General features: G+C 34.9%; 1 protein-coding gene across 1 annotated transcript; it reads left to right on the top strand.

The window, feature by feature from the left end:
• Window positions 1–3981: 3981 nt before the first annotated feature.
• LOC142222427 (cytochrome P450 CYP12A2-like) lies at window positions 3982–15087 on the top strand. Its single transcript, XM_075292570.1, has 5 exons — window positions 3982–4112; window positions 4198–4577; window positions 10475–10591; window positions 11070–11520; window positions 14244–15087. The coding sequence occupies exons 1-5, from the start codon at window positions 4050–4052 to the stop codon at window positions 14856–14858; spliced, it is 1626 nt and encodes a 541-aa protein (XP_075148685.1). The 5' UTR covers window positions 3982–4049; the 3' UTR covers window positions 14859–15087.
• The last annotated feature ends 590 nt before the right edge of the window (window positions 15088–15677 follow it).

The following is a 15677-nucleotide window of genomic DNA, read 5'->3' as shown; positions in this document are numbered from 1 at the left end:
AAGGAAGAGGTGATCGCCGAAACTGAGGCCTATTTTGAGGCAAAACCGAAGGAGTACTACAAAAATGGTATCAAAAAATTGGAAGGTCGTTATAATCGTTGTATCGCTCTTGAAGGGAACTTGTTGAGTAATAAAAACGAATTTTGACAAAAAAAATGTGTTTTTCTTTGTTAGACCGGGGACTTATCAGCCAAACTGTTAAAACTGTTCATGAGGCTTTGCAGCATATACAGTGAAACCTCTGAAAGGTGGACATCTACGGTCGTCTAAGTTTTGTCCACATTTGAGAGGTGTCCAGGTTAATTTTAATGTGGTAAAATAACAAACGTCCCCAGACAAATGTCCACGTTTGGTAGGTATCCGGTTTTCAGAGTGTCCAAGTTTGAGAGGTTTCACTGTACTGAATTTAAATTCCATTTGAGTAATTCGAGAAGTACCAAACTGATCGTGTTAATTTAAACGCGACGAGAATTTACGTATACTAGTGGTAGACCTAAATAATTTTTGTGGTATGTGCCGGCCTGTCGCAAATTGCGAATCACTCTCGGATCATTTCCAAGAAATTATTTTTTTTTTTGCGTTTAAGCAGTTTATTCATTTGAAAACTAAAAGTAGTAATTTAAATCGGTAAGTCTTGATGTCAGCTAGACCAGACATATCTCGAAAGGGAAATATTGACAATGGACAATGAGGTTTTTAGTCTAATTTTAAGTATAAAACTCATGATTCAAAGTGGAATTTCTTTCTTAAAATATGATTATTTCTAAGCAACTGTATCTTTGTCTTGAGAGCAGCAGAAGTAAAATTCCAATCGAAGATCAATACTTTTTTTAAGTATAAAAATTGCTGCTTCATTTTATATGCATATCTTTTTCGCCCGTTCATTAACAAAATGCAATATAGTATTTTCTCTCTCTCCCTATCTTCTCAATTACAATGTTATCACAAAATTTAAATGATCGCGAGTCAGTGTTGCCACGTAGTGGCTTTTCTGCCAAATTTAGGAGTTTTTTTCAATTTTTGGAGTTGAAATTGTTAAAAAACAACTCCATTCGAAGTTCAAGACAGACACAATTGAAATAAAATTCACTAATTTTCGCAAAATATTTTTAGTTAAGTTGTGTACTTCATATGTTTTGTATTTAGTTCTCGCCATTAAAATAAACAAAAAATAACTCAAATAATGAAAATGTTTCGAACATTGTGAAAAATTTAAATTAAATCAACTAAGGGTTTGTGTAATTATATAATTAAGGAATTGTAGTTATATAAGAAGATAATGCACAGTGGTGGTGAATTAATTTCCGTAAGAAGTTAGCATATAAAACCCAGAATTAATCCCAGTATGAATTGGAATTAGCCAACTATGAAACATACAGTGGCATGCAGAAATGAGTACATTTCTAAACGAATAAAATAAGCAGTAATAAAGAAACTCAACATAATTTTATTTTTCCTTTATTCCTTCTTCAATTTTAAATAAAACAAAAAAAAACGATAAAAAAGGTAAACAATTCAGAGAGATAAATACACCTAGACCTCGCTTTGCGTCGCAGATACGTTCCAAAACAACACGACGCAAAGTGAATTATGAGTTTTTATGGCAAACCATGCAACGATTAGTGATAAAGGGTGGTTAAATTGTAAGGGCCGATGTTGAATGTGAACCACACCTAAACGCCAAGTTTTTTTCCGAATTTTATTTGACATTTCTCTATTTCAGACTTACCCAATTTGAACCATGGAGAGATACACAATCCAACAACGTGTTAAATGGTTCCAAGAAATGGCCACAGTGGATGATCAATTTTCGAAGAAAATCATCTTCAGTGATGAGGCACATTTTCACCTCAGTGGATTCGTCAATAAACAGAATTGCCGCATTTGGGCGAATGAGAATCCAAGAGTGATTGTCGAAAAACCAATGCACCCACAATGAGTGACTGTTTGGTGCGGTTTATGGGCTGGCGGCATCATCGGGCCGTATTTTTTCCAAAATGAGGCCGGTCAGGCAGTTACTGTGAATGGTGTTCGCTAACGTGAGATGATAACGAACTTTTTATGGCCCGAATTAAAAGATATGGATGTGGACGATATGTGGTTTCAGCAGGACGGTGCCACTTGCCACACAGCTAACGAAACAATGGCTCGTTTGCGCAACAAATTCAATGGCCGTGTTATCTCACGTAATGGCGATGTCAATTGGCCGCCAAGATTATGTGATTTGACACCGTTGGACTTTTTTCTTTGGGGTTATTTGAAAGAAAAGGTGTACGTCGATAAGCCAGTAACAATTCAAGAGCTAAAGGATGAGATAATTCGGCACATTAACGGCATAGAACCTCCATTATGCCTCAGTGTCATCGAAAATTTGGACCATCGGATGAAGGTGTGCCACCGAGGTAGCGGCGCCCATTTGGCCGATATTTTGTTCCATACATAATTGAGTAATACCAATATATCATAATAAAATAAAATTACAATAATTTCCTAAATAGTATGTGATTTATTCAAAATCAACATCGGCCCTTGAAATTTTTACCACCCTTAGATAACAACGGAACTTCGAAAATCTAACGACGCAAAGTGAAAACTAGTACTGATTCAGCAGCGACGCAACTTCGAAACAACGCAAAACGAAACGACGCAAAGCGAGGTCTAGGAGTAAACATAACAAAAAAAAAACTCGCATGTACTCAATTTTGCACTTTTCTATACCGGTCTCAGTTGGAACATTTTCTAGTGCTTGGTCCAAAACCCTTTATTTTTTAAGATGAGACTGTAAAATGGCGACGTAGTCTTCCTTCTTCATTAAACCATCAATTTTCTGCAATGGCCCAATGTGCCACCAAGTGAAGCAGCCCCAAACCATGATGCTTCCACCACCATGCTTCACAGTTTGCTTAACATGGTGGCGTTGAATGGTATCACCAGGACGACGCCAGCAATATTGTTTACCGTCCGATTGGAAACGGTTAAATTTTGATTCATCTGACCAGATAACACGTTTCCAGTCATTTGTCGTCCAATTTTTATGCTCTCTTGCAAACTTCATTCACGCCGTTTGATTCTTTGTGGACAATGCAGGTTTATTTTGTTTACAGCTGAAGCATAACCAATGTTGTGGAGCGCTCGTCTTGCTGCCCATTCACTAACTTGCTTATTTTTGGCAACAGTAGGCGTTACGGACTTGTTCTGCCTCATTTCTGCCATCATAAGGCGAGCGTCCGCTTCGATCAACAGTTTTCGGAGGCCACTGGTTTGCTCTTTGAGAGTAGTATTTCGTCTTTTTTGGACGCGAATGACCACTGACTGACTTATATTTAGTTCCTTGGCTATTTTCCGCGATGAAACCCCATTATTGTTAAGGAAACTATATCGTCCTCCACATCGCGCGATAACTTTTTCATTTTAATTTTTACTTGATATTATTGCAGTACACTTCGAATAAAGCTTTAACTCTTAGTAGTAAACACGTTTCTAAACACAAAGTTGTATTACTGATCATAAAGAAAGGCAAAAAAAAAAACAAACAAACGGTATATTTTGGTTTTATGCTGAGTACATAAAAAAGTGCAAAATTTAGTACATCCGAGTTTGGTTTGTTGTGTTTATTTATCTCTCTGAATTCTTTACTTTTTGTTATTTTATTTAGAATTGAAGAAGGAATAAAGGAAAAATAAAATTATTTTGAGTTTCTTTATTCCTGCTTTTTTATTCGTTTAGAATTGAAAAAAATTAAGTATGTACTCATTTCTGCACTCCACTGTATGTATAGTTAGACTTGGGTTTCGGTTTGTGTAATTGAATACAGGTAACCGGTGTTGGGTCAGGTCTTATCCAATAAATGTATACAAAATTTTGAAAATAATGTTATACCTATTTACATTCCTAACAAAATTTTGGGATTTTTTGAAATTTTAGAGGAAAGCTTCAAAACAAACACTTGGCAACACTATCGTCAATCAAAACAATGTCTCAGGGTATTCCCATGGCCAGTCATCACTTGAACGTTAAGAGAAAAACTTGATTGACAAAATTCGGTAAATATGTGGAAAAATAAACAAGCATTTCGAACCATTATCGCGATACAACAACAAAGACAATTGCAAGTAATTAAATATAATCTAACAGAAAAGAAGTCAAATTTGCAAAACAAAACGTAATAAATATCTATAACCTTTTCAATTATTTCAGTTACGTTTCAAATCTAAATTATCTTCTGCTACAACAACGCAAAATTTCTGTGGAGAATGGAAGTATGCACGACCTTTCGAAGAGATACCATCTTTAAGCTCTTGGTCCTATATGAGGAATATCCTACCAGGTGGCAAATATCGTAAACTCGAAGCTTCAGAACTTTTGCTGGCCATAAGACGAGACATTGGGCCCATAGTAAGTGTGAAGAGTTTTATGGGCCGTCCACCAGGTGTAATTACCCATAATCCCAACGATTTCGAAAAAGTATTTCGCAATGAAGGTATATGGCCTGTTAGGCCTGGCGGCGATGCTTCACAATATCATCGCAGTGTTCATCGTGCAGATTTCTTTCAAGGTGTTGAAGGACTGGTCTCAGCGTAAGTAACCGTGGAATCATATTACTAAATAGACAAATTTGCACTCAAAAATGGGTAAAATTTTTGAACAGTTTTTTTTTTTTCAAATTCAATCACGGATTTAATTTGAACACTTTTTTAACTAAATTGCTTCAATCATGAAAATTAATTAATTAATTATACCTAATTAATGCTTTGCAACTCCCCATTTATTTTTTTAATAGGTTAAAAAAAAAATTTAGTTGACTTTGGCTTGACTGTGTCATTTCTTGTGGTACCATTGCGACATGTCAATTTTTTCCGAAAATATTTTTTTTAAGTTGCGTAAACAAACTTACTAATTTTTTCATTTAATTTATTTTGTTCATTTGGTTAAAATGTTAATTGTGTCAGGTAACACTAGTGTACACTGAAAATGTACACTTGATGAGAGTCGATTTTTCATATGTATTTTGATATACTGAATTCGAAAAAAATGTTAAAAAAATGTTCTTATGAAACAGTTTTAGTGATATTCCGTTATTTTAAGTTTTTCGCTCTTTTTGCATTAAACAAATTATATCTCGAGTTAGAAATGTCCGATTATATCGTTGTTGGTGTTGGCATTTTTGTGTGGGTGAGTTGCTCATATTTGCATGATTTGACATCGGTTTTGTTCACTCAATTGCTTATAACTTTGCCATTTTTCGGTCGTTTTTCTTCTAGTTGGTTGGCTGATAAGTCCCCGGTCTAACAAAGAAAAACACATTTTTTGTCAAAATTCGTTTTTATTATTCAACATAGTTCCCTTCATAAGCGATACAACGATTATAACGAACTTCTAATTTTTTGATACCATTTTGGTAGTACTCCTTCGGTTTTGCCTCAAAATAGGCCTCAGTTTCGGCGATCACCTCTTCATTCCAGCCAAATTTTTTCCCTGCGAGCATCCTTTTGAGGTCTGAGAACAAAAAAAAAAGTCGCTGGGGCCATATCTGGAGAATACGGTGGGTGGGGAAGCAATTCGAAGCCCAATTCATGAATTTTTGCCATCGTTCTCAATGACTTGTGGCACGGTGCGTTGTCTTGGTGGAACAATACTTTTTTCTTCTTCATATGGGACCGTCTTGCCGCGATTTCGACCTTCAAACGCTCCAATAACGCCATATAATAGTCACTGTTGATGGTTTTTGCCTTCTCAAGATAATCGATAAAAATTATTCCATGCGCATCCCAAAAAACAGAGGCCATTAGTTTGCCAGCGGACTTTTGAGTCTTTCCACGCTTCGGAGACGGTTCACCGGTCGCTGTCCACTCAGCCGACTGTCGATTGGACTCAGGAGTGTAGTGATGGAGCCATGTTTCATCCATTGTCACATATCGACGGAAAAACTCGGGTGTATTAAGAGTTAATCATTTTGTGGATTTTTTTGATGTTTTCGTCGGTAACCAGCTCTTTCGGGCGTCCACTGCGTTCACCGTCCTCCGTGCTCATTTCACCACGCTTGAATTTTGCATACCAATCAATTATTGTTGATTTCCCTGGGACAGAGTCCGGAAACTCATTATCAAGCCAAGTTTTTGCTTCCACCGTACTTTTTCCCTTCAAAAAACAGTATTTTATCTAAACACGAAATTCCTTTTTTCCATGTTTTTTCACAATAACAAAAGTTGCTTCACAGAAGACGCTCTATCTCACAAACTAATTGACTTACAGACGTCAAATATTGACACGAATCATTTGAAGGTTGGTACTATATATTAAAAATATGCATTTAATACTAGCGACGCCATCTATGTGTCAGAGCGGGGACTTATCAGCCAACCTATTATACGACCATGGAGAGAAAAAAGGTGGCGGAAAAGGTCTATTGTAAAATACGAGTTTTTTTGATAATTTGGCCTTTTCGCATCGATATTTTTTGAAGCACTTAACTTATCACAGAACCAATTATAAACGATTATTCGTCATCTTAATACCTTTCATTTAAACACCAACAACTATATAATCGTACATTTCTAACTCGAGATATAATTTGTTTAGTGAAAAAAAGAGCGAAAAACTAAAAATAACGGGATATCTCAAAAACTGTTCCATAAAAAAAAATTTAAACATTTGTTTCGAATTTTCGTAAAATTTTTTTCGATTTCAGCAGATCAAAATATATAAGAAAAGTTGCCTCTCATCAAGTGTACATGATTTTTTTTTTTTTGTAAACTAGTGTAATTGTCAATTGATTAAGTTTTCATTTTAATTAAACTTTTTAATTGAAATATTTTTTTTTGTGTAGAAAAACAAAAATATCATTTTGAGATTAACGGATGTTTTGCCATTTCGTTAAAAATACGAAACGCTGACACGAAAAAATCATCCAATTCTATTCCTTGTCAATATTTTTAAGACTCTTTCTTAAAATTCCTCTCATGTTTGTATTCACTAGGAAGTTCTTAGCCCCAAAAACAGGAAGAACACTTGTATAGGACTTTGAACAGGATGAAAAAATCTAAAATAACGAATGAGTTAAAATTTCTTTCCTACAATCGAGTATGCAAAACTCAAATTTAAGAGAGAATTACGTGTTAAAGGTATCCTTAATTCAATTCTCCTCTTCTATGGTCGAAATCATTGGTCTAAAGACAACATCTATGGAACCGGGAATGTTTTTTGCAGTGCACTAACACGGTTGTTTTGCTTCAATGCTAGTGATTCCCTCAATTCTTTGTTTGAACATACACTTATCGGCATTTATGACATATGGTATTTTTACGGGTTGATTAATGTTATATTGCCCGATGAATCAGCATACAATCGTTCATAGATTAAAATTTATCCAAATGTTTTTTATCTGGTTTTTTTTTAAGGATTCAATTATACAAACTGGTCTATGATATACTTATTTCCAACTGTTAGCAGAAAAATTTATCAAATTATTACCCTGAAAAACAAAAAAAACTAAATTTTAGTATTGCGACGGCGACAGCTCACTCTCATTTAAATTTTAGTTTTACGTATTTGATTCTGGGAAATATTCAATTTATTAGTTTTTTCTAGTTTTTTACTCATTTGTTCTTAAAATCCTTTAAAAACGGAATTTAAGTATGAATTTAAGATCAAATCTCTTAACTCTAAGGCCAAAATGCTTTCATAGAAAAGTTCATAGACTTTCGGTCAAGAAACTCGTGTTCTATATTAAGCAAAATTCGCATTCGTATTTAAACGACAAGGAATTTTTATGCTCAGGACAATATTTTTTTAGTGTACATGGAGAGTAGTAACCCAGCAAAAAAAGCGTTTTCTTTTTGGATCCGGAAACGGTGCCAAATTGATGCAGAAGCGATGAATTTAACAAGGGCTTGTCATGGGACCGATGTCCACCACTTCAGCCATTGCACTGAATTTGCATCACTTCTTAAGGTGTGATACGAATTCAGTGTTTTGTATGTGAATTAAGAAATTTTGTTATATTTTGACAAATAAACAAATTTATACCCTGCGCCACACTGTGGAACAGGGTATTATAAGTTAGTGCATATGTTTGCAACACCCAGAAGGAGACGAGATAGACACATGGTGTCTTTGGCAATAATGCTCGAGGTGGATCCCTGAGTTGATCTAGCCATGTCCGTCCGTCCGTCTGTCTGTGAACACATTTTTGTGATCAAAGTCTAGGTCGCAGTTTAAGTCCAATCGCCTTCAAATTTGGCACAAGTTCCTGTTTTGGGTTAGAATAGAACCCTATTGATTTTGAAATCAGTTCAGATTTAGATACAGCTCCCATATATATCTTTCGCCCGATATGCACTTACATGGGCCCAGAAGCCAGAGTTTTACCCTAATTTGCTTGATATTTTGCATCAGGAGAACAATAAGTACTATAGTCAGGTGTGCCAAATTTGATTGAAATCGGTTCAGATTGAGATATAGCTCTCATTTACATCTTTCGCCCGATATAGACTTATATGGCCCCAGAAGCCAGAGTTTTAGACCAATTTGGTTGAAATTTTGCACTAGGAGTGTAGTCAAGTGTGCCAAATTTTATTGAAATCGGTTCAGATTTAGATATAGCTTCCATATATATCTTTCGCCCGATTTTCCGTCATATGACCACAGAGTTCAAAGTTGTAGTCCGATTTACGTGAAATTTTGCACAGGGAGTATAATTAAAATACTAAGTATGCATGTAAAATTTGGTTGAGATCGGTACAGATTTCTATATAGCTTTCATATATATATGCTTTTCCGATTTGGGCAAAAATGACCAAAATACCCACACTTTCCTTATAAAATCGCCACTACTAAGTCGAAAACTTGTAAAAGTGACTCAAATGTTCCTTTATTTCTAATACATATCTATCGACCGATAAATCATAAATACACTTTTGCGAAGTTGCCTCAAAATTGGTTCAGATTAAAATGTTTCCCATATTTTTTTTACTAACATAGTGTACCATCCCATGGCATTAGCCGCCCAGCAAAAAAAATTGGAAGTTGTTCCACAAACATTTCTTTTAAAGCCCATCCCAGAATCCCCATCGAGTTTTTTCAACTTCCGATGCAGTCCTTTTGGACAGGTCCACAAACATTTCTTCTAAAGCGCATCATGGGATCCCCCAATAATTTTTTTCCACTTCCGATGCAGTTCTTTTGGACAAGTGCACAAACATTTCTTCTAAAGCGCATCTTGGGATCCCCCATGATTTTTTTCTACTTCCGATGCAGTCCTTGTGGACAAGTATTAGAAAGAACGCAATCAGGCTATTTTAAGTGCAAATTTTGTATAATTAAATTTTACAAAAAAATAGAAAACTAATAAAAAACTAAAAAAAAAAATAGAAATTAATAAAAAAGTAAAAAAATAATATATTAATAAAAAAATAAATTTCATCCCCGCTGGGATTTGAACCTGTGCCGTTTGACTTTTTCGCTTCCATGGAAGTTCTTTTGAGAAGGTTTTGCAAATTACGAGAATATTTAATTTTTTTTGTTGATTTTTAATGGAAAAAATATATTTGTATGAAAATATATGCTGAAAATAAAAAATAAAAACGATGCATGACATAAAAAAATAAATTTTTAGAAAAATATTTGATAAAAAAAATTGCCGCTGGTGAGATTTGAACCTTCGTTTCTTATTTTTTCGTTCATACTAATAAAGAACATCTCGAGAAGCAATTATAATGTTATTCCTTGGTGTCGTATTACGATCATATCACAAACATTTGAATTGACCTTTCGACGCTTTATGTTCAATGGCGTTTGTAGCTGAGTGTGCTAAGGCGTTCTGTTATGGTGCCAGCAAACCCAGGTTCAACCCCTGGTCGGAGCGAAAAAGTTTTTCAAATTGTAAAAATTATATAATTGGAAAATAATTGTGTAATAAAAAATCTGGTTGACAAAAAATGAAATTGATTGAAAAAAATTTTTTTTTTCGCTTTTTAAATTTCTTCATTCAAATTAATTTCCAGGGCACAACTTCTAAAGCAATGCAAAGGATCCAAAAAGGGAGTACTTCCGTCCTATGACAAGCCCATGCAAAAATCATTGGAGATGATCCAAGTTTGCACTACTTCCGGATCACAGATTGGGGATCCAAACTACTTTTTTGGAAGCTCTTTTTTTGCTGGGCGACTTAAATTTTATGTCTATCGATTATAAATTTTGGTCAAATGGAGTCAGATTTAAATGTATGTATTTGGGACAAAAACCTTTATATATAGCACCCAACACATTTGACGGATTTGATATAGTATCGAAAATGTGGATTTACAAAGTGGTGCAGGGTATATTATATTATGCCCGACTATATTATACCCTGCACCACTATATATTTTCGAGATTTTTGGACCCTTATATGGCTCTCATTTCATTTCGTTACGATTCTTTAGACAAATTTATGTATAATGTATTGCATACTATTTCTATTTGTTGCTTTTTGTAGTCATGGTGAAAAGTGGGGTTCCTTTCGAACAGCAGTGAATCCAGTATTAATGCAACCCAAAAATGTACGTTTGTATCTTAACAAAATGGCTCAAGTTAATAGTGAATTTTTAGAAAGGTAAGTTAGATGAAAAATATAAGCCTACGGGAAATTGGTGCAAATTTCCAAAATGCTTATACAAAATGCTTCCCAAGTTTTCGAGCCAAGGAAGCGGAGAATTATAAATAATAAACAAATTTTAATTTACTTCTTTAATTAAAATTAAATTTCCGAATTCAAGTAGAAATTTTGCTATGTTGCAGGAAAAAAACGTCTTTAACAAAAGGTTTTGAAAAACATCTACTATTTATTAACGCTGCTTTGCTTTGTAGACAAAAGGTCCACAAATTTAGAAACGATTTCATTAAGTTTGAAGTATTTTTCGGAATTATTAAAGTCAAGTTGACCTTAGTTAAAAAAAATACCCTGTCGAATCTCTTCAGATCTGGACAGGGGCTAGGGGATCTGTACCCGTCCTGGCTTTGATCCATTTCCCGTAGGTTAATTACTTCTAGAATTGTTTTCTCTCGCTTTCCTTCATAAATATTTTTAACAGAATTCGAAAAATACGTGATCCAGAAACTTTTGAAGTACCTGCCAATTTTCGTGAGGAACTGAATCGATGGACTTTGGAATCAGTTTCTGTGGTAGCTCTCGATAAACAATTGGGTCTCATAACATCGAATCGGGATAACCCTGATGTGAAGAGATTATTTCAACTACTAAATGACTTCTTTACATTGGCCCTAGCTATAGAGTTTAATCCACCTATATGGAAATATTATAAAACACGAAAATTTAAAAAATTAATGCAGACTTTAGATGGCCTTCTGGAAATTGGTAGTAAATATGTAAATGAAGCTATTCAACGAATGGAAGAAAATCATCGTAAAGGAGTACCAGAAAAACTAGAGAATGAGAAGAGTGTCTTGGAAAAGTTGATTAAAATTGATAAGAAAATAGCAACAGTAATGGCCATGGATATGATGCTAGCTGGAGTGGATACGGTAAGAGGTTACCCAGAAAGATAGGGAAGCCTAATGGCGGAACTATCAAATCAGTATTGGGATTACGTTTTCTTAAATAATGAATTTCAAATTCTTTCAAAATACTGAAGGAATCTAAATGTTATGGTAAAACCCTAGTTTCCTAGTTTGAACTTAATTTATGATCACTGCAATTAAGGGTGATACGGTCAAAATTTGGTCAATATAAACTTAACGTATTTCTTTCAATTTTGCATTTAAAAAACTGAACACCCCTCATTTTGAAGGTGTGTGTGTGTAGAATGTTGCTCCTATTTTGATTTTGGAATTCACTCTTCAGTTGTCAAAATGCAGCAAGAAGACCAGTGTATCAAAATTTTGCTCGCGCATCGCGAAAATCCGAGCTACTCGCACGCAAAGCTGGCAAAATCGCTAAAAGTTGCCAAATCAACCGTTACAAATGTAATTAAAGTGTTTGGGGAACGTTTGTCGACAGCCAGGAAGTCTGGATCGGGGGGAAATCGAAAACCGGAAGCCGCTGAGACAAAGAGAGTTGCCGGTAGTTTCAAGCGAACCCCTAACCTCTCTCTCTCTCTCTCCGAGATGGCGCAAATAAGCTGGGTGTATCGTCTACAACCGTGCATCGAGCCAAAAAACGAGCCGGACTATCGACTTACAAGAAGGTAGTGACTCCAAATCGAGATGATAAACAAAATACGACGACCAAAGCGCTATCCCGGAGGCTGTACACGACGATGCTGACGAAGTTTGACTGCGTGGTAATGGACGACGAAACCTACGTCAAAGCCGACTACAAGCAGCTTCCGGGACAGGAGTTTTATACGGCAAAAGGAAGAGGAAAGGTAGCAGATATTTTCATGCACACACGGATGAAAAAGACTGTTTTTCATATGTTTGCCTATAAACATTATATGTTTGGAACACAAATTTTTAAACACAATATTTTTGAGTGCAAGCATATAATGTTCATAAACTAGCATAACATGTTTGGGACATATATGTTAATATGTTAGAACATATTATGTTTGGGACATAAAATGTTTGTAAATATAATATGCTTGGATGCAAACATATATTAATTTAGAAATAGCCTATAAACATATATGTGTTTAGTAGCTTGGAGCGCTATTTAACAGGGAGCGATATTGAATTAAGTTGGTGGTTGTTGCTTGTTATTACAAAATTAACATTTTATTTTTCCTTGGGCAATTGATCAGCTACTTCTTTGATCCTTACAAACTGTGTGGTCCGCTGTTCGAATCCCCGTCCGGCAAAAGGTAAAATTAAAATAAAAAAAAATCATAAAATTTAATAATTTCTTCTACAATGTTTGTATTACAGAAAAAGGTTCTAAGAACTAAAAAATCTCGTGGAAGTGAGAAAGATGTGGGGGAATATACAATTAGGCAGAAACAAAATTTTGAGCATTCAGGTCGAAAACCTATGTTGTTAGCACCTATATTACCTGTTTATTTTCATAATTCATTATGATTGTAAATATATAAATAAATAAATAAAATTTTGAGCACAATATTGTTTGAAAGAATTTTTTAAGCATATAATATTTTTGGGTGCAAAATGCTTCCAAACATATTATATGTTCACATAATAACATATTGTTTTTTGGAAGACAACATTATTGATTTTGGATGCAAAAATACAAAATGTTTGCAAATTAGGCTACCCAAACATATATTGTTTAGACCAATATGCTTTCAAACATATTATATATTGGAAGAGATCAAACATATAAATGTTTGGGCAATACCCAAAAATGTATATGCTTGAAGCAAAATATGTTTGGGAGTATATGTTACAGAAGCGATTTTTTGTGAGCGTGCATAAAACTGCCAAAGTTCGCAAAGAAATATCTGGTTTGGCAAGCCATCTGTACCTGTGGCTTGGAAAGCAGCATTTTCATAGCTTCCGGGACTGTCAACCAAGAAATTTACGTGAAAGAGTGTTTGAATAAACGTCTGCTGCCTTTCCTGAAGAAACACGGTTGTTCCGTACTGTTTTGGCCGGATTTGGCATCTTGCCATTACGGTAAAAAGGCCATGGAGTGGTACGCCGCCAACAACGTGCAGGTGGTTCCCAAGGACAAGAACCCTCCCAACACGTCAGAGCTCCGCCCAATTGAGAAATACTGGGCTATTGTCAAGCGGAACCTAAAGAAGACCAAAAAACTGCTAAGGACGAGCAGCAGTTCAAGGCAAACTGGCTTTCTGCGGCGAAGAAGGTGGACAAGGTGGCTGTACAAAATCTGATGGCAGGTGTCAAGCGTGAGGCCCGGCAATTCGGATTTGGAAAAGCGAAAGCCTAACTGAATATTTTTCCTGAATTTTATACTAATTGAACTTGAAAAAGAAATTTAATTTGATTTTTTAAATAAACGATTTCACCGATTTACACGCGTTTTCTCTTGACCAAATTTTGACCGTATCACCCTTTAAAATTCATCAAAATCCTGAAAATTTTTTAATTCCCAGTAACGTGAAAAATTTGTTATATTGAGTTCTATGTTGTTCTACCATACATTGAAACCTATCGGTTTCAGTGGGAGCACCCATTTTACGATCATTCCAAATGTAATGAAAATATTCTTTTTATTATTGTAGCTCTATGATCTTGCCTATTGTACTTAAAAAAAATATTATAAAAAAATTATTAAACTGAAGAACATCTAAATAAAATTTAACCAATTAAAATTTCTATCCTCACAGACATCAACAACTTTTACGGGTCTGCTATTGTGTTTGGCTAAAAATCCGGAGAAGCAAGATAGACTACGACAAGAAATTATGAAAATACTACCAGAGAAAAATTCGGAATTCAATGAAGAATCAATGAAACATATACCCTATCTGAGAGCCTGTATTAAGGAAGCCTTACGGGTTTATCCAATAACCGTTGGCAACACTCGCATTGTGGCCAACGATGTGGTTCTAAGTGGATATCGTGTACCAAAAGGTACTCAAGTCTCTATGGTTACAACATATTTGCAACAAGATGATTCCCACTTCCCTAAAGCAAAAGAATTTCTACCAGAACGTTGGTTGCGATCAGAAAATGTTAATATAAGAGAATCGACTGTTGGATCAGAATGTCCAAATGCATTAAAAGCCAGTAATCCATTTGTTTATCTACCATTTGGTTTTGGTCCGCGTAGTTGTGTCGGTCGCCGTATTGTTGAAATGGAATTGGAATTGGGTATAGCACGTTTGGTCCGTAATTTTCACATTGAATATAACTATCCCATAGAGAAAGCTTTTAAATTCCATTTAATTTTTGTACCCAACATTCCGCTGCAGTTTAAATTTACCGATGTCGAGAAGTAACTTATGGTAGATTATTGAAAGCCTACAATATTATCATATATCAATAATATTAAATTAAAATAAATTAAAATTACTAATTTTAATACATATTCACCTATGATACTCCCAAAGACTATTTGGTGTACAAAATGCATACGAGAAACATACATACCATTTGTACATTTAACAAATATGCTTATTTTTTCGCCTATGGTTTATGTATAAAATAAAACAAACTGGCGATAAGATAGCTGATTTTTTTTTTTTTTTGTAATAAAAACAGATCATTTCTAGTTTGACCGTTATATTTCTATAAATAAACAAGTATATACGGCCGTAAGTTCGGCCGGGCAGAATCTTATGTACCCTCCACCATGGATTGCGTAGAAACGTCTACTAAAGACTGTCATCGAAAATCGAATTACTTGAGTTGTGGTGATACTTACTGAAGCCAAGTTATCTTACAACTTCTTAACATCGTCTTATAAATTTTAAGTTAGTCCATACTTGGTATATAGAGGTTGGCTGATAAGTCCCCGGTCTGACACATACATGGCGTCGCTAGTATTAAATGCATATTATTTTTATATAGTACCAACCTTCAAATGATTTGTGTCAAAATTTGACGTCTGTAAGTCAATTAGTTTGTGAGCAGAACGTCTTTTGTGAAGCAACTTTTGTTATTGTGAAAAAAAATGGAAAAAAAGGAATTTCGTGTTTTGATAAAATACTGTCTTCTGAAGGGAAAAAATACGGTGGAAGCAAAAACTTGGCTTGATAATGAGCTGTTAACTCGTAATATACCCCGAGTTTTTCCGTCGATATGTGACAATGGATGAA

Source organism: Haematobia irritans, chromosome 1 (genome assembly GCF_050003625.1).
Source record: "Haematobia irritans isolate KBUSLIRL chromosome 1, ASM5000362v1, whole genome shotgun sequence".
Lineage (NCBI taxonomy): Eukaryota > Metazoa > Arthropoda > Insecta > Diptera > Muscidae > Haematobia > Haematobia irritans.
This window is presented reverse-complemented; position numbering and strand designations above follow the sequence as displayed.

What these genes read in the sequence shown, in the direction of transcription:
- LOC142222427 (XM_075292570.1), top strand. Translation starts at nt 4,050, where the DNA reads ATGTGGAAAAATAAACAAGCATTTCGAACCATTATCGCGATACAACAA. An exon ending in GTTGAAGGACTGGTCTCAGC is followed by an intron (nt 4,578 to 10,474) that starts GTAAGTAACCGT and finishes TGCTTTTTGTAG; the next exon opens with TCATGGTGAAAAGTGGGGTT. An exon ending in TGCTAGCTGGAGTGGATACG is followed by an intron (nt 11,521 to 14,243) that starts GTAAGAGGTTAC and finishes CTATCCTCACAG; the next exon opens with ACATCAACAACTTTTACGGG.